General features: G+C 27.9%; 5 protein-coding genes and 1 pseudogene across 7 annotated transcripts in view; 4 read left to right on the forward strand and 2 right to left on the reverse strand.

The window, feature by feature from the left end:
* Window positions 1-24,566, reverse strand: part of LOC149877743 (uncharacterized) — a 392,865-nt gene that overhangs the window by 32,758 nt on the left and 335,541 nt on the right. The gene's annotated exons all lie outside the window — the stretch shown is intronic.
* On the forward strand, window positions 2,153-8,130 carry LOC149877748 (uncharacterized). 3 transcript variants are annotated; one of them, XM_090073995.1, is made up of 6 exons: window positions 2,153-2,604; window positions 3,041-3,420; window positions 6,183-6,428; window positions 6,585-6,770; window positions 7,116-7,406; window positions 7,831-8,130. In XM_090073995.1, exons 1-6 carry the CDS (start codon window positions 2,526-2,528, stop codon window positions 8,113-8,115), a joined length of 1,467 nt encoding a protein of 488 aa, XP_089930121.1. In that variant the 5' UTR covers window positions 2,153-2,525; the 3' UTR covers window positions 8,116-8,130. The 3 variants fall into 3 exon arrangements, with proteins under 3 accessions (XP_089930121.1, XP_089930122.1, XP_089930123.1); XM_090073996.1 differs by having other exon boundaries at window positions 6,603-6,770; XM_090073997.1 differs by lacking the exons at window positions 2,153-2,604; window positions 3,041-3,420 and having other exon boundaries at window positions 6,346-6,428; window positions 6,620-6,770.
* Window positions 4,047-6,174, forward strand: LOC149877749 (uncharacterized). Its single transcript, XM_090073994.1, has one exon. The coding sequence runs from the start codon at window positions 4,062-4,064 to the stop codon at window positions 5,565-5,567; it is 1,506 nt and encodes a 501-aa protein (XP_089930120.1). The 5' UTR covers window positions 4,047-4,061; the 3' UTR covers window positions 5,568-6,174.
* On the forward strand, window positions 10,261-12,994 carry LOC149877750 (uncharacterized). The gene is made up of 2 exons (XM_090073488.1): window positions 10,261-10,713; window positions 10,855-12,994. The coding sequence occupies exons 1-2, from the start codon at window positions 10,356-10,358 to the stop codon at window positions 12,444-12,446; spliced, it is 1,950 nt and encodes a 649-aa protein (XP_089929614.1). The 5' UTR covers window positions 10,261-10,355; the 3' UTR covers window positions 12,447-12,994.
* On the forward strand, window positions 14,511-21,835 carry LOC149877751 (uncharacterized). Its single transcript, XM_090074206.1, has 3 exons — window positions 14,511-14,587; window positions 18,762-18,948; window positions 20,516-21,835. The coding sequence occupies exons 2-3, from the start codon at window positions 18,783-18,785 to the stop codon at window positions 21,814-21,816; spliced, it is 1,467 nt and encodes a 488-aa protein (XP_089930332.1). The 5' UTR covers window positions 14,511-14,587; window positions 18,762-18,782; the 3' UTR covers window positions 21,817-21,835.
* LOC149877752 (uncharacterized) lies at window positions 22,301-24,407 on the reverse strand (annotated as a pseudogene).

A 24,566-nucleotide genomic window follows, 5' to 3' on the forward strand; every position in this document is an offset into this window, starting at 1 on the left:
AAATTTTGTAAAATTTTGTAAAATTTCACTTGCCATTATCTCAAGACCTTGTTGCTTTTCTTTTTTTTTACATTTGCAATTTATTATTATTATGGATTAAAAACAAAGATCAATATTGAGCCAAAAGTGTGTTATGGTCTGAATGATTTGACAAGGAACAACCCTTTAGTATTATGATAATAAAATTTTGAGCTATCATCAAGGCTACAATAGGGGTTAACTTGACTTGTTTCAGTTGATATTTTAGTAGATTTTCTGAATTCATTAAATCCATATGAGGCCATCTTCCTAATATTGTAAAATTTCACTTGCCATTATCTCAAAACCTGTCGCTTAAGGAGTACCACCCAAGAAGGTTTATGAGGCTATAATTTAGAAGAGCTTTTATTCAGTATTGTTTTAAATGCTATAATGGTAGTTAGTCAAAGATTACGATAATCATAAAACTGATTATGCTCACCATGCACTTTTGTAGTTAGGACTAAACCAACAAAGGTGCACATCTGAAAACTTTAAATTTCACAAATGAACCTAGCAATGTTACTTGCTAAGGCTGTAATAGTTAACTGAACTTTTTTCTTACCAAAATTGAAGAAACATTAAATGAACTAAAAACACTATAATAATAACATAAGGAATGTTTCTGTAAGGAAAGTCTTCTACACTATGCTCCTATACTTTTTGTTAGAACACAATTCTACTGATACCATGTTCCACATTAGTCTGCTAAATTTGCTATCAATAGTGATCTTTCCGTGACTTCCTTGTATATTTTTAATAAAACAACCAATTTCTGTTGATAAAGCTCTTTGCATATGGAGAAATCTTCTACTTTTTTTTCTCCCTTAGTCCATACACCTCCTTTTAACTGTGTATATAAACCTTACCTTTTGTGTTGGAGGTTTTACAGCAATTTTTCTTCCACACAGTAAAAAAGAGCTGTGCAAGTTTTTAAAAACTGCATGGTATGCTATTCTGGTGTCAGCATGACGAAATAGGTTAACAACATGTCTCAAAGCTTTCAAAAAATAAAGTACAGTTTAAATAAACAAAGGAAATCCCACAAAAATATTTATTTGTCTAGTCAATCCATTGATCCTTTTGTATGTGAACAATGAATTTTCTTAATTTTACTCTGTATAAAATAAACACTTTGTTATAATTTTTCCAGTGATACTTTTAAGAACATTTTATTTAGACGAGAAAATGAAAAAATGTAATTTTTTTGATGACATATGAAAAAGTTTTACGTCATGTTGTAAAAAATAGTCAAATTAATTATCATTTACTGATAATAAAACTTATTTTTTCCAAATGAGAAGTCTTTTTTCTTTTAAAACTCAGTATTATTTTCACTTTTTCTGGAGAAACAATTATATTTCAAGAAGAATAATAACTTTACAAAAAAATCATGTCTTATTAAACTGAGAACAGCGACAAAAAATTAATCCATTTTTTTAATATACACCAAAACAGAAAATCAAACATGGAATAAATTCTATTACGAACCCGTGTATCCTTTCTTGGAACACAATTCTGTACACCCTAAAAATAAATTTTATTCAAAGGGCTAAAATTTATTTTTAAAGTCATTCCATCATTTCTACCTGTGTATATGCGTATATGTGCATGTATATGTAAATGCATTATAATAACTATTTAACCCATATTTGATCTCTATTAAAAATTTGTTTCATTGATGTTACTTACATATTTTTGTAAAGTTCCACTTTTAGTATGTGTATCTTATTTAGGTTATTACTTTTTGTTGGTGCATTACTATTTTCAATATTTTGATTGATTGTAAATGGAAAGTGAATCGGTTAATTAGTATTAAAAGTAAAAAATCTCAATTAATTATGAAGATATCCCTGAATAAACAAAACATAAGTTCACTGAAGAGCATCAGAAAAAAAATTACGATTAGAATACAACTTAAAGATACCATTAAATGTTTGCAGTTCACCAAACACTTTAAAAGCTTTAGTAACAAACGTCGATAATAGACAGAAACTTTTCATATGAGGTATCGAAGTCGGCACATCTAGTCTCACTTTCGGAATTAAAATCCTTATAGACACGTATTCGTCACGATCCAGGCATAAACCAAGAACGCTTAGATTTCACGGGAGTTTTACAGTACACACTAAAAAAACTAACGGCATTATAACAGCATTTATGTACGCAGATTCTATAATGCCGTTATTAATGCTGTTATATTCACGGATCCAAAGATATAATTGGAGACCAAACAATTTTGGCGTTATAATGGTGTTATATTTGCTGTTATATTATGCTGTTATGTTATGGTGTTATATTTAAAGATTTTTGCTGTTATTTTTACTGATAGTTTTGCATTTATACTTGCTGTTATATTTAATGTCACACACGTGACAGCAAATATATCAGCAAAATATCACTGCAATGCTGCCACATTTTGGCATATTTAAATAAGATGTTTTGAAACTGCCAAATTAGTTTCTAAAGCGTTAGCACGAGCTGATAAAAGTAAAAAGTAAATAAAAATGATAGCAATTAAAGTTAATTTTAAAGAAAATGCTGAAATAGTTATTGCCAGTAATTTTTTAGAATTTTGTGCATCTGGTAGGTATATTTTATTTTATTTAGACTAAAAATTTTATCATTTTAATTCACCGTATCATTAACGATTTTTAATTTAAATTGAAAATTATCATTAGAAAATGCTCATGCATCTTAATATAACTAAATAACATGCTAATTTTATATTATATGTTATGTTAAATTTTGATTCGAAATAATTTTATAGTAGCACTAGGAAACTTTACTTGCTTTTATAATAACATGTTAACATGTTATTATAAAGTCAAATGTCCTAATCGTAGTATCATCTCAAATCAAAATCTAAAAATACTTTGTTACTTTTTTCAAACTGTTAAAATAAAATTATAGCACCAAAAAATTTGTCACTCCTTTTTTAGTATGATAATTTGAATTAGTAGATATGTAAAAGACAATTTTCAATAATATCAAGTTATATTTACACTATTTTATGTTTTAGCTCGTGAAACCTTTAATTTGCCCATGATTGAAGAAATCAAGTGGAACGGTTGTAAAGTAACTGCTAGTAGTTTTGCTGCTCTTCTCAATGAACAAAATTTAGAGCTTACGATTCAAGCTCCACAACTTGTTGATATTTCCAACACTCAACAAGTTGGTCTTTTATCTAATTTAAATAAAACTGACACAGCTCAATCATCACCATTATGCCAATTTTCATCCATTTTAAATGATTATGTAGATTTTGTGGTACCATCAAAGAATATAAATCTGATTTCTGAAAAACAATATATGGCTGAAGAATGTAGTGTAAATGTTGTTCAGCCTCCAGTGAGACAACTATCTTCATCAGATCTGAAAACACCCCCGACACCACGAAAGGTAATAAACTATAACTGTTCTGTTTGTTATTGTAAAACTACAACTTATAGTTTTATGCTTCATCACTTAAAACTGCATGGCAACCAAGCAGCCGTTTTTTGTGAAATTTGTTTGTCAAATTTTAAAAGTCTTTCAGGATTCCTGAAACATTCCAAAAAATGTTCCATTAACCAGGTCAATACCTGTACTACTGAAAATGAAGTAGAAAACGAGTTTGTGGTTGAAATTGGTACTACAAAAATTAACGAAGGTTATTTAGGAGCTTTGGCATTACATTTACAAGGAAAGCACAGATGTGCTCAAAATGTTTTAAACATAATTTTCAGTAATTTAAAGGAAATGCTTTCTGTATTGAATGTTGACATAGAGGCTTTAAAAGCAACTTGTGATAAACTGTCAACACAATATTTACGGGAAAAGTATTACAAGAATTATTTACAGATTCCAACCGCAAAAGTGATTGCTCTGAATAACCAAGGTTGTTTTATTCCTTTCATTGAAATATTGTCTTTCCTATTACAATCTCAAGAAATTAGTAACTTTACAGCAGTGAATGGGGACACAAACCACATGAAAATTGGAATATATTGTGATGACCTTGGAATAACAAATCTTTAGGAAAGGCGCGTAAAAAGCAAAAAATGTTTGTATTTTACTTTCAAATTTTAAATATCCCTTCATTGTATCGCGGTAGAATGTCTACTATCTTTCCGTTAATTTTTACTTTAACTAAATGGGTAAAAGATAAAAATTTTTACAGTAATCTTTTCAGTGATTTTATTTCTTCGATAAGCCAGCTGAAAAATGGAATGGTAATTAAAGTTAAGGGTGTTCCCAAAAAAATTACAGTTGAAGTAGTATACTTCTCAGGAGACTCTCTTTCTGCAAATGCAATTGGAGGTTTTAAAGAAGGTTTTAGTGAAAAGACATTGCGTTGTTGCAGAAGTTGTAACTCAACCAGACAACAAATGAAAGATTTTTCTAACCATGAAGAATGCAGTATTCGCAATGCTCCTGAACATATGATACGTTTAAATGAACTAAACTCTGGTTTAAGCAAAGCTGATAAGTTAAAATGGTCCAAATACTACGGCGTTGTTTCAAAAAGTATACTGTCAAACATTCCAGGATTTGATGTGACAAAACAGCTTTTATTTGATCCTATGCATGATTTGTTAGAAGGTCTCATTCCACTTCAGTTAGAGTTATTTTTGTTGTACGCCATTCAGAACAATTTTTTTACTTTGCAAGAAATAAATGATTGGCTGCAGCGGTTTAGCTATGGTAATGGTATTGAAAAGCCTAATATGATTCATTCCTCAATAAAGATTCATGGTAGTTTTGGCAGTGGCCAAACATTGACCCTTTCTCGTGTGATATCATTTTTTGTCTTAGAACGCATGGGTCAAACAGATGTTCATTTCATTTGTTTGTCAAAAATTATTCAGGTGCTTCAGCTGTGCTTGTCTCCTGTTGTTACCCCCCTTTTTTTATCTGATTTAAAAGCGTTAATTCAAGATCATCATTGCTTATTTTTGTATTTGTATCCTGATAAATTCATTCCGAAGTTACACTTTCTTATTCACTACCCTGCTCAAGCTGAACGGTTTGGGGCTCTACGGGAACATATGTGTATGGCTTATGAAAGAAAACATCAGGTTGTGAAGAATTTTCGACACTTTAATTTCAAGAACATTCCCTTTTCAGCATGTAAAATGATGGTTGTTAATACCTCAAGCAATTTTTTTAATGCAGCTGGAGAAAGACGTGGTGATGTATATGGACAAGTGGACGAGTTGAAGTTCAAAAAAGGCTCTATTATTTCTGCTAAAGTAAATGGCATAATTTACAAGATTAATGATATCATTTCATGCCTACATGAAGAAAAGTTGATATTCTACAAAATCCTTTCAATATCATCAGAAAATGACAAGCGTGCTTTTAAATGCTCTAAACTTATAGTACAAGCGCACTCAGCATATTTGATATGTTGTGAATCTTCTGAACAAGTTCTTATTTATCCAGATACTTTGATATTTCCTTGGTGCGTCATACAATATTCTAATTCTTCAAGTTCTGTGAATGGCAGAATCAGTATTTTTCCTTTAGCAGTGCCAAATCTAAGTTTTTTTAATATATGTTTATAAGTTTATATTTTAAAGTACATAATAAAAATTTGTTAATTTTATTATATTTTTTATTTTTACAGCAGAAACACATTTAAAATGTGAAAATATTGTTTGAATAAAGATTCAAAGGAAATTCAGATTTTAACATATATTATATCCTTTTTTGTATGTTCAGAAAATTTGGTTTGAAATACTGAAATCTATTGTATAACTCTTGCATTTTATTTTATTTTTTGGCTATTAAACTTTCATAAATGTTGGCATTTTGACATGACACAACAACACAATAAATATGTTGCAATAAAAATCACAAATAATGTTCTTAAAAAGATATGAACATTTTCTAACATGATTCTTTTATACACAATATAAATAGTTGTGACATTTAATTACAAATTATATAAAATTTATATTAAAAAATTTATCTAAACCTTATTGTAAACAATGTAATATTATTTAATGTATGTTGCTTATAATAAGCTCTGATTTTTAATATGCCACCATGAAACACCCTAAATTCTAAGTCTCAAAAACCATTTAAACAATCGCCCCACTATGATTTAGCTAATATATCACACACTTTGCTGTAATATTTATTATGTCAAACATTTTATTGTGTTAATGTTTTTTCAGATTTCAACAGTTCCTTTTGATTCAGATGAAGTTGCTCACCTGAGGACTTTTTTTAGTACATCATCTTTGAACTTCTTAAACAATGTCTCAACAAATGATATTTTGAAAAAGGAGTTAAAAAGTAGCATTCTTCAGTATTGTCATGTTGCCCTTCCTTCAGACAATGATGCATGGGTTCGGAGAGAGTTTTTTTCTAAACTTAAGTCAACACTTCGTTTTAATTTTCCAAACTGCTTGGAACACTGGGTAAGAATTGTTTTAAAAATTATTTACAATCTCATGGCACTGCTATATTTTTTTAGGTGTGTTTATGACACATACATGTTTTTTTGCTGTTGTATGAAATAAGTATTTGTTTATGTACCCTTAAATGATATAGTTTTGAAAAATAAATTCTCCTAGGATTCACTTCTAACCCAGGTATCAAACATAATTAGGCAACAACGTTGGTCTAAAAGTCATCCAAATGGAAAAGCAATTAGACAATTTCAACAGGTTTCAAAACCTAAAAAGTCTCCATATATTATGGATTCAATATCCACAGCTGAACCAGTACTTTCAGAAGATCAGCTTCTTCTTGAAGTTGAGGTTATATTTTTAATTTATTTATTATGCTAACTTAATTGGAACAGCAATATGATAATCAATACTTGAAATATTTTACTGAATTAGTAAATATTATATAATTAGTAACTATTATATAGTTTTTTTTACTAATTAATACTTTTTCACAATCAAAAATACTTTAAAAAATTGTTTAATGTATAATATATCAAGTAATTTTATAACATGTGTTATACCCACCTTAGCACCATGCGCCATATCATGTTATTTTAAACGATTTTATGATAAACAATTTTTGGTTGGTTAATTGATTATGTGCACCATTGCTTATTTTTGAATTTACAATATTTTTATTTTTATATTTTTTAGAATGAAATAACAAAAACAAAACCATCTATCAATGTTCTTGCAATTTTGAATAGAAATCTTTTTAAACCAAAAATATATGAAAAACTCCCGCTTCGATTGTCACTGGCTCCATGTTTAATAATTGCTGAGTTTAAGCGCCTTTACCCACAGTATAGTTTTATTGAAGAAGCATGTACAATTTTTGTTAATAAAGCATTTGCAGGATCTTCGAATCACCTTGAAAGTTTGCTTGATTTACAATGTAAAATAGGTTCAAAAAAAGCAAAGGATGTCTTGTTTAAGAAATCTGAAGTAAGTAAAATGAAATATTTTATGAATTCTGTTTAATGATTTCAAATAATGAATTTATGAAAATGTCTACATTATTTTTGTGTTAAATAATCTACTTAATGTAGAATTTATTTGTTTATTACAAATATTTATTTGGGAATAATATTTGCATAAATATTTATTTCATTTCAGTATAAACTTATTATAAAAGAAATTAAAATAATTATACAATACCTTAATTAAAATGCAAAAATAGATTAAAAGCTGAAAGTATAAAATTCATGAAATAGTAGCTGAAAAAATTAAAATGAAATCTGGTGTTATAAGAAAAGATTTTATAAATTTTAATCTGTTACAACGAAATCTTTTAAACTATTTGGAAAATACCTATTAAATTATATTTGTAGAAATTTTTATAGTTAAAGTTTGAATATATTTCATTAAGTCTGACGATCTGCTCGATGAGTTGAAGATACCTGCAAAGTATGGTCCGCAAGTGCTTTATAACGCAACACAATATGGCGTTCGTAGTAGATCAGGATGCGAAATGATCAACACAGATATACGGACGATTAAAGAAGTTTTATGCGTTATTGTTTGCATTTACTACTTGTTAGACCTCTCTTATCCGTCTTCTTTTTCACAACTAATGGGCCTTTTCCAAGAAATGTTACTAAATGAATGTTTCGAAAAAAAGACTTACTCTTATATTACATATATAAACAGTTAACTTTTTTTAATTAAGTAATTCTTTAAATTTTTTATAAAATATTTCATTTTATATTTAACTTTTTTATGCCTAACGATTAAGGGATATAAAGCTTTTTTTTGAAATTACAAAAATAATAAACTGATTTTATAAATTTTTGATAATTGACACGTCATTAAAAATATGACACCTAATCCTTGGTTTAAGCGGTTACTTAAAATAAACAGATTTATTAGAAGTTCATTGATCTAAAATTATTTTTACAAGGAATATTTATGGTGTCTTTTTTACAATTATATCAAAATGTCATTGGATATATTAAAAACATTTTATAAGATATATATTATGCCTTACTAGTAATAATTGCATTGAAAGAACTCATATTGTTTAATAGATCAAATAACTGCTATTAATTATATTATATATAGATAATGTATTAATGATTAGTTTTTTATCTTACTTGCAAGTAATTTTTTTACACGCTTTGTTTTTATCCATGGATAAAGACAAAACGTGTAAAAAAATATATAACGGCATATTATGCCGTTAGCTTGGTTTTTGAATATAACACCAAATATAACGCCATTGGATAACGATATAACAGCATTTTGCTGTTATTTATATTTAAATAACAGCATTTTACTGTTATTTTTGCTGTTATTTATAAAAATATAACAACATAAGTGAAAAAAAAACAGCATAATAACACCATAACAATACAAGATAACGCCATTAATGCTGTTATATCGTGTCCCAATGCTGTTATATTTTTGTTAAATATAACAGCATAATTTTTTAGTGTGTAGTTAGACTGGTATTTAATGAAATCTCAAACTTCTAATTTCATTGTAAAATATAATATCTTTTTCTAGTCTATATTTTGAATGTATTTTATAAATATATTAGTATAAAATCAAATTTTTATTTAAATAAATATATATAATATAATACATATATATATAACAAAATACACGTTTTGTAAATTTCTAGCAATAGCTTTATTTCGCTTTTGGTATTAAAAAGTAAGTCTACAAAATAAATTCAACAGTTAAAAAAATTTTGCCTTTCAATTTATTATAAAGATAAACTTTGGTTGAGAACTCAAGTCTCAAATACTAAGTTTACTAAAGTCTAAAGTTTGCTTCAGCTGAAAATTTCAAAATATTGGTTATAAAAACTTTATGGCAATTGTCTTTAGGACAATTTGCGACACGCTCAGTATCATTACGCCTGCGCATTGTAAACGTTCACAGAACAAGTCACTTTATGATATGTTCGCAGACATTAAGCCGATTATGTTTTCCGATGGTACACAAGTTATTTTATTTTTCGGACCGACATCAGGCCGATGAAGTAAAATGATGCCGATCTAAAGCTGTTCGTTAGTTTTACAACTTAATTGAGCATTTTTAGCATTAATAAAAACTTCTGAAATCATGCATGAAAACTTCTAAATAAACTCTATTAATGATACATCCATTATCGGCTATCTGATGAATTCTGCTAAATATGGTATTTTTTGCAATGTAGAGGAACGAAATAGTAGGGTATATAGACCATTACGTAATTTCAGATGAATTACAGACAGATAGTTCGAGCGTTTGTTGACAAATCCATGTTGCATACAAAAGTTTTGCAACGGGTTGCCTATGCCCCATTAAAAGTAACATTAAGTGGTTTTTGATCCGCAAAGAATTCTATTGGCGGTCCTTTAAAAAATATTATTAATCTGATAAGACACTCAAACAATTGACATATCATCATTATTTACATTTGTGACAACTTTTATACTAATTGGTATTGGGAAACATTTATGCCCACTGAATGGCAGATACTTTGCGATTCGTAAATCTACGGACTCGACTCAGCAAGCCATCCTGAGCCATTTTCTCACCAGCTCAGGCAAATCTCCGCATGTTAGCTTCCAGTATTACATTCGCAGTTTTAGCTTTACTTCCAACAGGGTCAGCCATCCAGACTAAGTAACCTTTGTCAACTTTTTTCAGCGCTACTTCAAAGCCATCATTATAAACATTTTTTTAAATGAATGATGACCTTGAAGCATTTAATTCATGTTGTAGTTTGTCATTATATGTAACTAATTAAATGCTGTTATAGTAGCACGATTGTTTATTGTTGTTAGATAGCTTGCAATTGAAGAGCGTTTTTTCAAAAGGGATATAAGTCCATTTTTGCTGAAATCGAGTTTTTTTTACTTTTGGATTCTATAGTGTAAATGGAACAAATCTAACTATAATAACATGGATAGAAAATTATTTATCCACTTTACTTTCAATATTAAAATCACCAAGTTTTTTCAAAAGGGCATAAGTCCCAGCATTAGAAAAAAGTATAGCAAAAACTTAAGTTCACGCTTGCGCAGTAGCAACTTCCGTAACAAATTTTATCTAAAAATGGTATCTAAAATAATAGATTCAGAACTGGAAATATTTTCTTACTCTCTAACCCCTGGACATGGTCGGAAAAGATCGAAAATAAGCAAAACAGGAGAGAAAAAACGCCAGAGATATTCATCTCTTGGAAAATTACCTGTCATAGCTTGTAGGCACAACAACAAAAGATGTAAAGCAGGCAATCTTGGCAACCTGGATATTGTTGGTGAGCTCAGTTGTATTACACTAGCCACTTTTGTTAGTTCAGAATTATTATAGTTAGCTATGAGTTTCAATCTATACTATGAATTTAAAATACAAATAATTCTTTATTATATCAATATTGACATACCAAAATTTTTTTTAGGTTTTTTCCAGAAGCTGTACAATGAAGAATTAAAAGTTAAACAGGATAATTTTCTTCTGAAGTTTGTTAAATTAACTCAAGTTAAAAGACACAGGCCAAGGAATGAATATTTTTGTTTGAGAAAACATTCAATAAACTACAGTATTGCTGACAGAAGTTGTAAAACAGTTCCAGTTTGTAAAAAAACATTTCTTTCCATAACATGTGTTGGAATAAAAAGATTGCATAATCTTATAAAATATTACTCTAAAAATGGGTGTCTAAGACCTGAAAAACGCGGAGGATTTAGACAAACGATAGGTGATAAAGAAATCACCAATTCAATAGTGAATTTTATAAGTCAATATAAAGGTTGTGTTTCACACTATGGGAGAGGGAAAAGTGTTAGAGTGTACCTTTCACCTGAATTAAATGTTGTAAAGTTATGGAGAAACTGGAAACTTCATAGAAACCAAGAAAATATGGGTATTTCATCACTTTCTAAATTTAAAAACATTTTTTACACAAAGTTTAATGTTGGATTTGGAAACCCAAGAACAGATATCTGTTCTTTTTGTGAAGCACAAAAGAAGTTGATAAGAAAAACATTTGATACAAAGTTAAAGGGAGAAGAGTTTGCTAAATATTGTCTGCATAAATTAAGAGCAAAAAAATTCTACTCTCTTATGAAAGAGAAAAATGAAAATGTCATTAAAGTGTGCTTTGACATGCAACAAAACCAACCACTTCCTAAATTAAGTGTTAGTGAAGTGTTTTATGCTCGACAAATTTGGCTCTATAATTTAACATTTGTTCGACATGATCAAATAGTACAAAACAAAGATAACATTTTTATTTATACCTGGTTGGAAACTCAGAGTGGTAGAGGATCTAATGAAGTTTCTTCAGCCCTGGTTCACTATTTGTCTAAGTTGGAAAAAGATTTAATTACAGAAAGAGGAGCTAAAGTGAAATTAGATCTACATTTATTTTCTGATACTTGTTCATCACAGAACAAAAACTTTGTTGTTTCGTGTTGTTTGAAAAATTTTGTGGAAACGAGTGTTATGTTTAATGCTGTTAAACATTTTTTTCCAATCAGGGGTCATAGTTTTTTACCTCCTGATCGAGTTTTTGGGCGTATAGAAAAAGTGGTACGCAAAAAAGAAACCATTCTTTCTCCTCTGGAATATTACAAAATATTTTCAGAGCATGGAGCAGTGCAAAAACTAGGAGAAGATTGGTTTCTTAAAGATTACCAAAAAATGGCTAAACAGATTCTTAAAAAAAAAAAGCCATTTCCAATGAGAGATCAGAAAATTATAATTTACTCTCAAAAGAAAATCGAAGTGCAAAGTGCATATTCTGCAGAGCCTTGTCTAGTTAGTTCTTTATTAAAAAAAGGACAGTTATTTGCAAAAATGACTGAAGCAATACCAAGACCATTAGAAAACAAAGTCAAAAAGGAAAAGAAAGCAGATGTAAAAAAGTTAATGGCTTTCTTTGAGGTACCATATGATGCAAAGGACTTCTATGCCTGTATTCTTGATGGTATTGAGGGAGTAATGCAGAATGATGTTGATGAGTTTGATGAAAATGAACCGTTTGTTTAAACTTAATAAAATAATTTTACTAAACTTTTGTTTTGTTTTTTTGTATTATAAAATGTTCTCTATTGTTGTCTTAAAATGAGATTGTCTAAAAATATGTACTAAAAGAATATAATATTAAATCCATTCAAATAATTTTTTGTCCCAAACATTAAGGGTTCATACATTAATGATGTCTCTGCTGAAAGGGGTACTAATGACGTCTCTGCTGAAGGGAGTATCAGTAAATTAATTCAGATGGTAATTATTGGTAAAATTTTGAATTAAAACAAAAATGTTTAATTAAACAATTTAATTATATCATAGGCATCTTGAATTCCTTAAAAACTCTTTAACCAATGTTTGATTAACTCAATTTAGTATTTTTATGAAAATAAAAAAACTGATCTGCAGCATGCTTTGAACTGGTATGGCTGAAAACCATCGAAAAACGTTTAAAATATTTTCGCTTTTCAAATCTCCATTAAACATATTTCTGGCATAAAACAACAGTTTTTTATTTTTTAAACAGCGTACGTATGAATTTTAAATTTTTTACAAAAAAAGAAAAATCACAGAGAGGGTCTTACTTATCATGTAACAAGGGATGAGGTGGTCAAAATATTAGGTGTGTTTTAAGAACTTACGTTACAAATTTGTAAGTCCATCCAAATAAACTTAATTCGCAAACAATTTAAAACATAATTTTGTCACAAATACTTATTTTTCTCTAAAAAAATGTGGACTTAAGCCCTTTTTGAAAAACTTCTTACATTTTAACCCGTTATAAGTATACTTCAAAAAAAGAAAAATTTTAATTGTAAAATTATTTTTATGAAAATCACAATAAACTACCGCTTACAAAAAGAAAAATTTTTATTTGTTGAAAGTTTAAATAGATTATTAATTTTTTTTAGTTTTTTCAAAATATTTAAAATGTGACTTATATCCCTTTTGAAAAAACGGTCTTCAATTAGTAAGGGTACCCCATATTCGAGTTACCACCATTACACTTGGCTTTGCGTCTGAACTATTGTTATCGCCTAATTTTAATGATTACAAAGAAAGCAAATATAAACGTATGGAACGGTTAATTTATTCAAAAAAAATGAACCTTTTTTCGGTAAAAATATTGAGAAAGCTCAATGGATAGTAACAGATGACATTAGCTTCTTCCTATTCAGGTATTTACTGAAATCCGACTCAATCTCATTACGAATATTTACATGAAATTGTTTTTGAAGTTAGGTTATATACCGATATTGATACCAATGTATAAACAACATCAGAGTATTTATAGATTTCAAACTCATTTATAAAGCCTATCTTTGCATTACCCTTTAATATACCCTGCTGCCAAAATGCGTAAAAACTTATTTTCAAAAATCAAATGTTGCTTAGAACCAATTAATATAACGTGTATATTTAAAACCGTTTGAGCTACGACGTTTTTAAAGGGGCTGAAATAAGCTGCACCTAGTCACTGCATTAAGTCTCCTACTTTAAGTGGTTCATAATGTTTTCAATAGCTTTCATGCATGGAAATCATAAATGAATCAGTGTGGCCATTAGTAGGTTGTTTTGCATAATTTCCCAAAAGATTTTCAAAATATAGTCTTTGTCATTAAACCGGATTCTGGGAACCTATTGAATACTTATGCTAAAGCCTTTCGATACTTCTACGTTGGTTGTAACTATTTCCCAGAAAATGTAATTAACGAATCGTTAATATTTGTACCCTCTTGATGTCTTTTTGATATGCCACGCAGATGATTTTAAAAATTAGTAAGCTTAAACTAAAACCATCTTTCACTTCACTACAAATGCAATATTTACAATTGGTTTTATTAATTAAAGAGTTAAAAGCGAAAAAAATAAGGAATTCATTAATAATAATCGATTTCTAAGAATCATCTCCTCGAATAGATATTCGCATTATTTATTTAGATCATAATTCACTTAATATTCACGTATGGTAAGATTTTGTCATGGAATTAAATTTTAACTTTTTCATATCAGCCAATTAATTTTGCTATATAAATTATATAAATTCCTAGAACTTTTTTAATTAATTCCTAGAATTATTTAAAACAAAATGTTTTTCATCTTTTTTCAAGATTCTCAAATAAAACGAAGCGAAAGAGGAGGAAAGAGAAGAGGGAAAAGTGAGTAAACTTTTGTCTGATTTTCAAACTTGTGAAAATCCTTTTTATAGTTAGTTGTACCATTTTTGCCTAAATCTTATGTTTTTGGGTGCTCTTTCAATCCGAAGATTAAAGTAAAAAATCCACTAACTTATCATACAGAAACTAAGATGGTAGTGGTGGTAAAGGGCACCATCAGTAGTCCTCTTTGTTTCCCCGCCTTCTTCGCTTATAGCTATTTATTTTCTTTCATTCATGGTCCACGCTTTTAAAATATTTCCATATTGTTTTAGTGATATATGAAAAGATTGTAATAATAAATATAAATATATTTATGAGAATAACAATGAAAATACAAAAAGTAATGAAAATTTAATCATCAAAAATAAAAAAATAATAACAATAATAACAAAAACAAAAACAGAACAATAAAAAAAAAAAAAATTATAACAGTAATAATAAAAATGATATCAAAAGTAATAATAATAATAACAATAATAATGTTAATAAAAATAACAATAAATATAAGAGTAATAACAATGAAGATAAAAAAAAGAAAAGAATAAAAAATTAATTATTATTTTTACTGTTATTGATAACAATAACAGCAATAATTATCTAACTAGTAATAAAAAAAAAGTAAAATAATATTAATAATAACAACAATAATAACAATAATAAAAAAAAAAAAATAGTAATAGTAAGAAAAATATTAATAATAGTAATAATAATAAGTACAATGATAATAACAATAACATAAATAGTAAAAAAGAACAATAATATTAATAACAACAGCAATAAAAATAACAATCCTTTTACAAATGATAACCATAATAAAAACAATAATAATGAGACAAAGATTAAAAAAACACAAAAAAACAGATAAATATAATAAAAATAATAATAACAATAACAATAAGAATGACAAAAACAATTATAAAAATAATAACAAGAATAATATAAAAAAGATAACAATTTAAAAATCATATAACCAAAAGCAATTATAAAAACTATAGCAATAAAAATGATGATTAAAAAATAATAATAATTTTAGTAATAAATAATAATAATGTTAAAAGTAATAAAAAAAACAATAATAATAAAAATAATAACAAAAAAATTAATAAGAATAAAAATTAATGAAATAATAAAAAGAACAGTAATAATTAAAAAAAAAAAAAAGACAAAAATAAAAACATTAATAGTAACAAATAATACTAACATTATTAAGAATAATTACAGAAAAATTAAAAATTAGTTTAAATAATAATAACAATAATATAATAATAATAATAATAATAATAATAATAATAATAATAATAATAATAATAATAATAATAATAATAATAATAATAATAATAATAATAATAATAAAAATCAATAAAATAACAAAAATAATAAAACTAATAATAAAAAAAAAGCAGCAAAAATAGCAATAAAGAAATTAACAAAAAAAATAACAACAACAAAAAAAAATAATTAAAAAAAATTAACAATTGAAATGTTTCATAATAATAATAACAATAATAATAATAACAGCAACAATAATAACGTTAATAATAATAACGATAATAACAATAACAACAACAACAACAACAACAATAATAATAAAAATTATAATAATAAAATTAATAACAATAATAGCAATAACAACAATAATAACAATAAAAAAAATAATGATAAAACTAATAAAAATTTTAAAAATAATGACAATTATAATAAAAAAAGTAATAACTGTTATAGCAATAACAATAATGGTAAATATAAACAAAGTTAATAAAAAATAGTAATATCAAGAATGATAATAATAATAAGAGTTAACAATAATAAGAATTAATAATAACAATAATAACAGTAACAATAGTAATAACAACGACAATGATAATAATAGTAAAACAAGAACAATTACAATAATAGTACATAGTTATTAAATTTAGTCAGACAAAGCATGAAAAGTGCTGCTAATTGACGACAAAAAAAAAGCATCTGTTTTAACATAATTTTGGTCTAAGACTAGTACAAAAATACTTTCATAACTTTTTCACAACTTTTGGAGCAATTTGTGATTGATATAATCATTATATATTGTTAATGATTATTCTCAAACTATCCACTACTGTTGTTCAACTACTATTTATTCAATATTTCACAAACCACTATTAGTAAGGGCTTCACCTTTCGTTGATTAAAAGACATGATAACATCATGAAAACAACCACAGCTAAACCCTGACTGTGATTTCAAAGAAAAAAACCTTAAAGATAATTTGAGCTTCCTAACAGAAATGATAAAATTTGTTTTCTCATAGACAACACTGTAAAAATATTGGATATAAAATATTTTTTTATGTTTAAATGTTTTTATTATGTAATTTTGAAAAATGTTTGTTTAATAGTAAACTATAAATACAAATGGTAAATTAACAAAATATATGAATGCATAATGATATTAGTTAAAGAATTGCCAATACATTAGTCTATTTAAATTTATTCACCAACAAAAATTTCATCAATTTTATTAACATCTTCCATAAGTTCCTCTAAAGGACAGTCATTACCGGTATTGTTTATTGAGTAATTTTCAGACTCATAAAAAGCTGAAAAGTTTTATGCATCCATACTTAGATGCATAAAACTTTTCAGAGCAACAGACCATCCAAAACCAATCTTTTCTGTTGCCTTTTTTGCATCCAAATTGAACTGACCAGCAAGTCTGATTCATGGAATGAAAGAAGTCATCATTTAAGTTAACTACTCTTGATTGATTTCTAGCATAATAGGTTTAATTTTTTTTAATCATTTAAAATCTCATTTTCCTGTACAATTTATCATGTTTCATGTTGCACTGCAGATTGCAAATTTCCAGTTCCAAACAAGCTGCATGGACTAGTTTTGAGTAATGTAGGTGAGAACTATTTCATCTATCACACTTAGTTTAAAATTGACGCTAACAAGTATGATCTTACTGTCAAAAGTTCAACTTTCATTGATATTAATTCGCACATTTCTTTCTCTACATCATATTTTTAACCAAGAATTATCTCATTTCTCTCTTTGATGAACTAAAGGATGAATGGCTTAAAAGAATCAAATACTTTGTGGCATAAGATTATATATAAAAACATCTGATTTGGAAGTAAAGTTAATGAAAATATGGCTGAATCATTCTGACATCCTTCTGGTAGCACTTGATAGTATTGAGATTACCCAATTGAACCGCCCAACTCATCAGAGAAAACAGATTTGCACAGTCCAGGTCATTTGAATCCAAATACTCATTTATCTCTTCATCAATCGTTTTAACAAATCGTTACACTGAATATTTAAAAAGCGCCAGTGTATTTACTCGAAATATCAATGCGGTTTCTTCAGTGAGGTCGTCAAGAGAGCTTTCGTCGAACATTTTCGTAGCACTTTCTTGATTCTTTAAAATGTACCCGATAGCTTTAACTAGAGCCCCGTCTTTAACATGCAGAACACCTAGCTATTAGCAAAGCTTTCTCGATAGTATCTTCTTAGAACCACATACTTCATTATCGATGATCACCAATTTAAACTGAAACAGCTGTAACAACTCCTATGATTGAAAGGTTTCCCTTTTCCGGTTTCGTCCCTAAAAAAAAGGTTTTAAAGGTTGCCCACGTTTCGCTTATGATGACGAAAATGAAGCAGCGTTCCGAGCTTGTTTGATAAATTCTTTAATTCCTAAGCCTCCATCAAACAAATCGCAGACCATGAAGTGAAACTGTCTGGTTTGCAACTAAGATCCAATCATTTTCATTTGTATTTGCACTAAATTTTAAATATTTGCTATACAAGCATTTTTGTTTTTCCCATTTTCACAAACGTACTTGAAACTATTTTTGGAAACATTCGCTATGTAAAAGTTTGCTTAAAAAAAAAAACAAGTTGCGTCAAAAATATTGAATTATTGTAAAAGCTGCAGAGATTTTGAAAGCAAATGCAACTTATTGTACTAAACAAATAGTATGCAAGTCTCATACCTAAACAAATATTAATACTAGAAGTTCCTCTATCTTTCATTTTACTGATGAATTCATTCTGAGTATATAATTTTGAATAATATGGGATAAGTTTCTGAATATGAAAATGAAGTATCATGGCTTTTGTTAGAAGCGAATGCAACTAAAATATTTAGAAATTTTTTAAAATAATGTTAATGCTTTTTGTTTTAGTTAAAACCAAGAAGTAATTAAATGGAGTGTGTTACCAAAACAGTTCGTAAAGATTTCGGAATGAGGAGAGAGTTTATTAAGTCCCTAAGCAACATTTACAAGAACGATTTTTTAAGCGACATAACGCTGCGTATTATCGAGGGCACAGCAGACGAAACGGATAAACTTAATGAAAGTGAATCTAATGGTAACCATTCCTAGTTTTTCTACTTTTTCTCTCATTAAAGTAAAATATACAAATATCAATTTAACATTATCAAACTAATAGATTAAAAACCTAGTTGAGCAGTTAAAAAGATGATGGCCATTAAAGGTTGTTTGAAACTCAGTTCCCACTTTAGAAAATGGAGATCTAAACAAAGACCTTAAGAGCTAAAATTACTTAAGCCTCCATTTTGTCAATATCAAACCAAACGGTCTTTGCAACTTTTCTTTACGTTAAGCTGTATGTGCTGTAAGAATATCGGAGCTTAATTATGTACCTAAGTCCCTTTTCTAATCAAACAATTAAATAGAAATAACAGTTTGCGAGCAAAAGGTAATTTTGCCCTGTGCTTCGGTGCTATAAGTTCCTAACTTAAATCCTTTAAGTTCCTAACTTAATCCAATGCCTTTGTTCAATATGGTCACCTAGTTTTATTTTCTTAACCTAAAACAATGACAGACGGAGATGACGTGCAATTAACCAAAATCAACACAAAAATGTCGGCTAACACTTTCATAATGGAAAAGAAATGAAATCAAAATCACTTAAGTTTAAGTTAATAGTTTCATTTGTATTTAAATTAAGAAATCTCGGTCAGGGGTCAGATCAAAAAGATATCTAGATTTCTAAATTATTAGTGTCTAGGCTCTCAGATCAAAGACAGTTAGGGAGTAACTGTTAGGCCGCTATTTCGGTCAATGTTTTAATCTTGCTACTTAATTAACATTAGGCTTACTGGCACTTATAATATTTTTTGAATACTATGTTAGATCGAGTTTTATATATTAGATCTAATTATAATCATATTTACTTTAATTAAAACCATATCACAATTATTAGGATTATCAATATCAGGACTTTGTATTAGATTACTGCACATTTGTCTTTATTTTATTAGGAATTATTTATTATTTTGAAATCACATTTTTCTATTCCCTAATTTAATATTACAAAGCATCAAAAAATAACAGCATCAAAAATATAATATTTCTAATTAGAAGAAGCATATCTTACAAGTTTCATTTTCATTTTTCTTGATTATATTTTATTTTTTCATTTTCATTTTCATATTCACAATCTTACAGTAAGAAGCTCAAGCCATCAAACAGTAGTAGTAAAAAGTCCAAAAAGCATCGCTCGTTTTTATAGAATAACTCTAATAATCTGCAGAATAATCTGAATAATCTGCAGATTATTCTGCAGGATACATGAAAAGTACTGGTTTTACCATTTTATTTTTAAATTTGAGTTCAATATCAAATTGGACTTCTCTCTAACATATGAAAGATTTTCAGCTGACGCAAAGGCTACTGAAATAGCAAACAATAATTTAATCTAAAATTTAAAACACAGCATGAACTTTCCTGCATGTAAAGACTGCTAGAGCTAAGGACATAAGGGAACATAAAAATTGTGTGAATATTTCAGCTGAAGCCACGTTTTATGATAATACAAGTGAGAAAGGCGCAGCTTCTGAGAACAGCAGTGATATTGAACACAGATATATATAGATATACATAATTATGTATCCCACATAATTTTTATTTAGGTAAGAAGTATTATAGCTGCAATAAGCAAGTTTCATTTCCAGTTCACAAGTTGGTATTGTGCTTAAACAGTAAATTCTTTGCAAAACTACTGGAAGAGAAAAATGAAAAAGAAATTATTTTAAATGCTAATCCCGGTGAAAGCGAATATGTGGAGTTGCTTATTCATTCTTTTTACGACTTTAATTTGCTAAACAACATTGGTCTATCTAAACTACTTAAAGTTTTAGAAATTGGTGATCGATATATGTGTGATACGCTTCTTAAACAAGGATCTGCAATGGTTGAATATGTCAGCGTTGCAACAATCGATGAATGCAATTCAGTGTTAGATCGCTTAACTTTCTTTAAAAGTTCTCTCGGACATGTTCTGTCAAAAGATTTTTTTGATAGTTGTTGCAGCCAATACCTTACCAAGTTATTTACCCCACTGGAATGCGTTGCATTTGATGAATTACCTAACAAGCTTCACTTCTCAAGCTTGTTAATGCTACTGAAGTCTAACGATGGGTTTGCTTATCATGAAAATAGTGTGATGACGTTTGTATTGAACTGGTTAGAAGCCGATGAAAGTAGACAAACAGAACAAAATATCGAAGCACTACTTGCTCAATGTCGGTATGAACACATGGATGTACCGTTTCTAACAACTGGCTTGTCTCATACTAACCCTATTTTATGCAAATGGTCAGGTTTTTTAAACTGGTATATCAAGGCAATTGCATATCCTTCTTCTACAAAGCGTAATAATCAATTGTGTAAGAGATTGGACAGATCAATAAAAAAAGTACAGCCTAATTTTTTTAGCAATATCCCTTTTAACCCTTTTGGATGTAAGGAGAAATCAGTGAAAGAATTTCCAAATACTGAAACTAAAATTACGTTTGATTTTGGTACGGGAGCCAACGCGCTTCAACTTTGGAGTTTTAAAAGTAATGAGAAATCAGTGTGTCAAGAGTACAATCTAACGATGGAGTTTAACAAAGATAAGAAGAAATGGACATCTGATAAGTGGATAATGTACAACGGTTACATCTTGCAACCTGCAATAACCTTATGCGGGAATGAAAATAAAGTCATGCTGGAAATGTATCTTGGTAAAGAAGATCAGGAGAGGGAACTAAAAGACTTTGACCTTGAAATTTCAATACGGATTGGAATTTCGCCTAAAAACCAGAAAAATGTTAACTCTTGGCAGTATAAAATGGAATTCTTGGAATGTAACAGAACTGAAACTTCAATTGATTATATATCACATGAACTTTGTGAAGAGTCTTGTTATGTATGCCATCTTCTTCTTTAACTAACTGCTGTTAAAAATACTGAGAATGACTTATTATTACGTTTATTTTAAATATCATTTTAAAATGATTTGTTTTGTCAATATTTATTCTACATGTCACATAAAATTGATTTTATCATGCAACGACATTGTTTAAATTCCTAATAGAACTTTTTCTCTTTGTGAGTACCTTAAATAATTTATAAATATAAATGTAATTTAATCGCATTAAATTTAATTGTAGATTAAAGTAAATGTAATTGAATCTAATCGCAATTAATTTAAAAACTAAATTAACTTGAAGTTTCTTTTCTCTTCATATTTAAGCACAATTTACGTAAAATATTTCAAAAGACTTCAGAATTATTGTAATCAATCAAGAAATTACAGTAATCAATCAAGAAATTATAATCAATCAAGAAATGTAGGAGAAGTGATATCAAATAGATATCAATATGATAATTCCTATTTGAACTTTAACTTTTTGTCAGTGGTGTAAAAAGTTTTATAAGCTAATATAAATTAATAATAATTTTATAATATAAATTTTAAGAAAATTTAATGCATGAACCCTTTTGCGAACTAAAGCTATATTTGTGTGTTAATAATGTCTTATTTATGAAGTAATATATAGTAATTATGTCAATTAAATATAACATTTAATAAATTTTCTGATATAAAAGCTTCAAATTTTGTTCGGCTAGCATTAAGCTTTATGTAAAACATGAGATAAAGTTGAAATATATATATTTAAGCACAATGCATGTGATACACTTAAGACAACTTTTACGATTATAGCAATCAATCTAGAAAATTAATAATCCGGTCAAAATAAACATTCCAATTTACAATAATTCGCATAAAGCTGAAAATTGGTACATACCTTTAGGATATTATTACAAATGAAATATTAAAAGTCCCCACCGATCCCATATCTGCAAAAAAAGTTATTAAAGGTTAATGGTTAAAAAAATAGTTTTTTCTTTTTTTTCAATTAATGATAAGTTTTATCATAATAAAGATCAAACAAAAGTATTATATCATGAAAGTATTTAATAAAATTGCCTTTATACATTTTTATAAGAATCGTTATTCCTGAGATATTGCAATGCTTGCGAAAATATATTGTGAGAAGATATTGCAAGAATATATTGCGAGAAAATATATAGCGAAAATACATTAAGTATAATGCGATTTCATATAAAATGCATTGCTAGAAAAGATATTGCGATTCTTGTGAAATTACGAAATTAATATAATATAAATACTACGAAATTAATATACATATAAATAATATATACATAATATTTGCATATATTTTTTATTATTAAATGCATATTATGTATTATATATTCGTAGGGCTAACAACAGACATAATGCTGTGGCTGATACTTGTACAAACTTAATTTTAAACGTTCTAATTTTTGATCGTTTATTTTTCAAAATAACTTGCTCTAAAAAATAAGTCAATGACTCTGGAATATCGCTGTTAACATCTTCAAACATTTGACTAGGCGAGGGATAATTGGTATTATCAAATACCAATGGCTGAATGTCCTCTCGAATGATTGCTGCCGCAGTTTTTAAAATTCGAAATCGTTCTTCTTCTTTATTTTGGTTTTTCTTCTCATACCAAGCTTGGCTAAGAATATCGCTATGTTTGTCAAAAAAGCAGATAAACGTTAATTTTCCCGGTTTTTCAGTGATAATAATTTTATTATCGAACTTCAACTTTAATCGGGTCTTAATTGTTCTGTTATCTAAATGTGGATTTTTGCAAATATTTTTTAGTTCTTCTAATGAAAACTGGCAGTCATCGCTATTTTCAATGTATTTAAATATTTCTTCCATCGCAACAATTGTAGATTCATCTTGAGGACGACTGATTTTACACCCATTGGTTGGCCTCAAGAAAGAATTATAACAGGTATTATGATATTTAGCCTCAGCAGCAACTAAATCAAATTCATATTCAATGCGTGCAATAACCTCTTTTGCTTCCTCGTCAGAACGACTCCATGCTACCTTCAGAATTGATTCTTTAAATTCAAGAGTCGCAACTTTATGAATTTTACGCCAAACTTTCTTCGCTTTCTTTTTCTCGGCCTCCTCGTTTGCTTCATCGCCGCAAAATAAGCAACATTTTTTTAAACAAAAAAGCGATTCACTTACGCGCGCTCTGGTAAGAGGTGGACTATTTTCAGATGTGCTGACTTAATCTATATCTTACTGTCTTTTAAATGCAACAATAGTACTCTTCCGAGTATACTTTTTACAGCACACCAACATGAATTGTCACAGACTTCAGATCTTTGAGGTATTCATAAAACCCGTCACTTCTTTTAACACTTTTATCAATCAAAGTCTTCATTCCACGATCAACAACAACAGTTTCACTTGCTATTAAAAGTTTACTACATATAAAACATAGTTGTGACATTTTAATAAGAGTATTAAACGGTTCCAATCGTAATAAAAAATACTGCTCGATACTCTTAACTGCAATGGAACGTTCAACGCTAAAAGTATTTCATCGTTCGTAACTTTGTTCCAAGAATTTTCGGAAGTCAGACGAGAAAAATCAGTTGAAAAAATTATTTGAAAAAAGCATTTTTCATTGTTCTTATACAAGTTCAAAGAAAAGCCGACGAAATAGTTAATTCAAAAATGCGTTCAAATGCTGTTCGCTTTTGTTTGATCTCTTTTTATGATAAAACATATCCTTTTTTTTTAAAAAAATAACAATTTTTTTTTATACCTTAAACCTTGAA

The sequence above is a fragment of the Hydra viridissima genome, unplaced genomic scaffold, assembly GCF_058129835.1.
Source record: "Hydra viridissima isolate aposymbiotic clone 2 unplaced genomic scaffold, HvirCarnegie_v1 scaffold_16, whole genome shotgun sequence".
NCBI classification, from domain to species: Eukaryota; Metazoa; Cnidaria; class Hydrozoa; order Anthoathecata; family Hydridae; genus Hydra; species Hydra viridissima.

Coding starts and splice junctions, on each gene's coding strand:
- LOC149877751 (XM_090074206.1), top strand. CDS start 18,783: ATGGAGTGTGTTACCAAAACAGTTCGTAAAGATTTCGGAATGAGGAGA. Junction 18,949..20,515: donor TAATGAAAGTGAATCTAATG/GTAACCATTCCT, acceptor ATTTTTATTTAG/GTAAGAAGTATTATAGCTGC.
- LOC149877750 (XM_090073488.1), top strand. CDS start 10,356: ATGGATAGAAAATTATTTATCCACTTTACTTTCAATATTAAAATCACC. Junction 10,714..10,854: donor TGGCAACCTGGATATTGTTG/GTGAGCTCAGTT, acceptor AATTTTTTTTAG/GTTTTTTCCAGAAGCTGTAC.
- LOC149877749 (XM_090073994.1), top strand. CDS start 4,062: ATGTTTGTATTTTACTTTCAAATTTTAAATATCCCTTCATTGTATCGC.
- LOC149877748 (XM_090073995.1), top strand. CDS start 2,526: ATGATAGCAATTAAAGTTAATTTTAAAGAAAATGCTGAAATAGTTATT. Junction 2,605..3,040: donor TTTAGAATTTTGTGCATCTG/GTAGGTATATTT, acceptor TTTATGTTTTAG/CTCGTGAAACCTTTAATTTG. Junction 7,407..7,830: donor TCTTGTTTAAGAAATCTGAA/GTAAGTAAAATG, acceptor TATTTCATTAAG/TCTGACGATCTGCTCGATGA.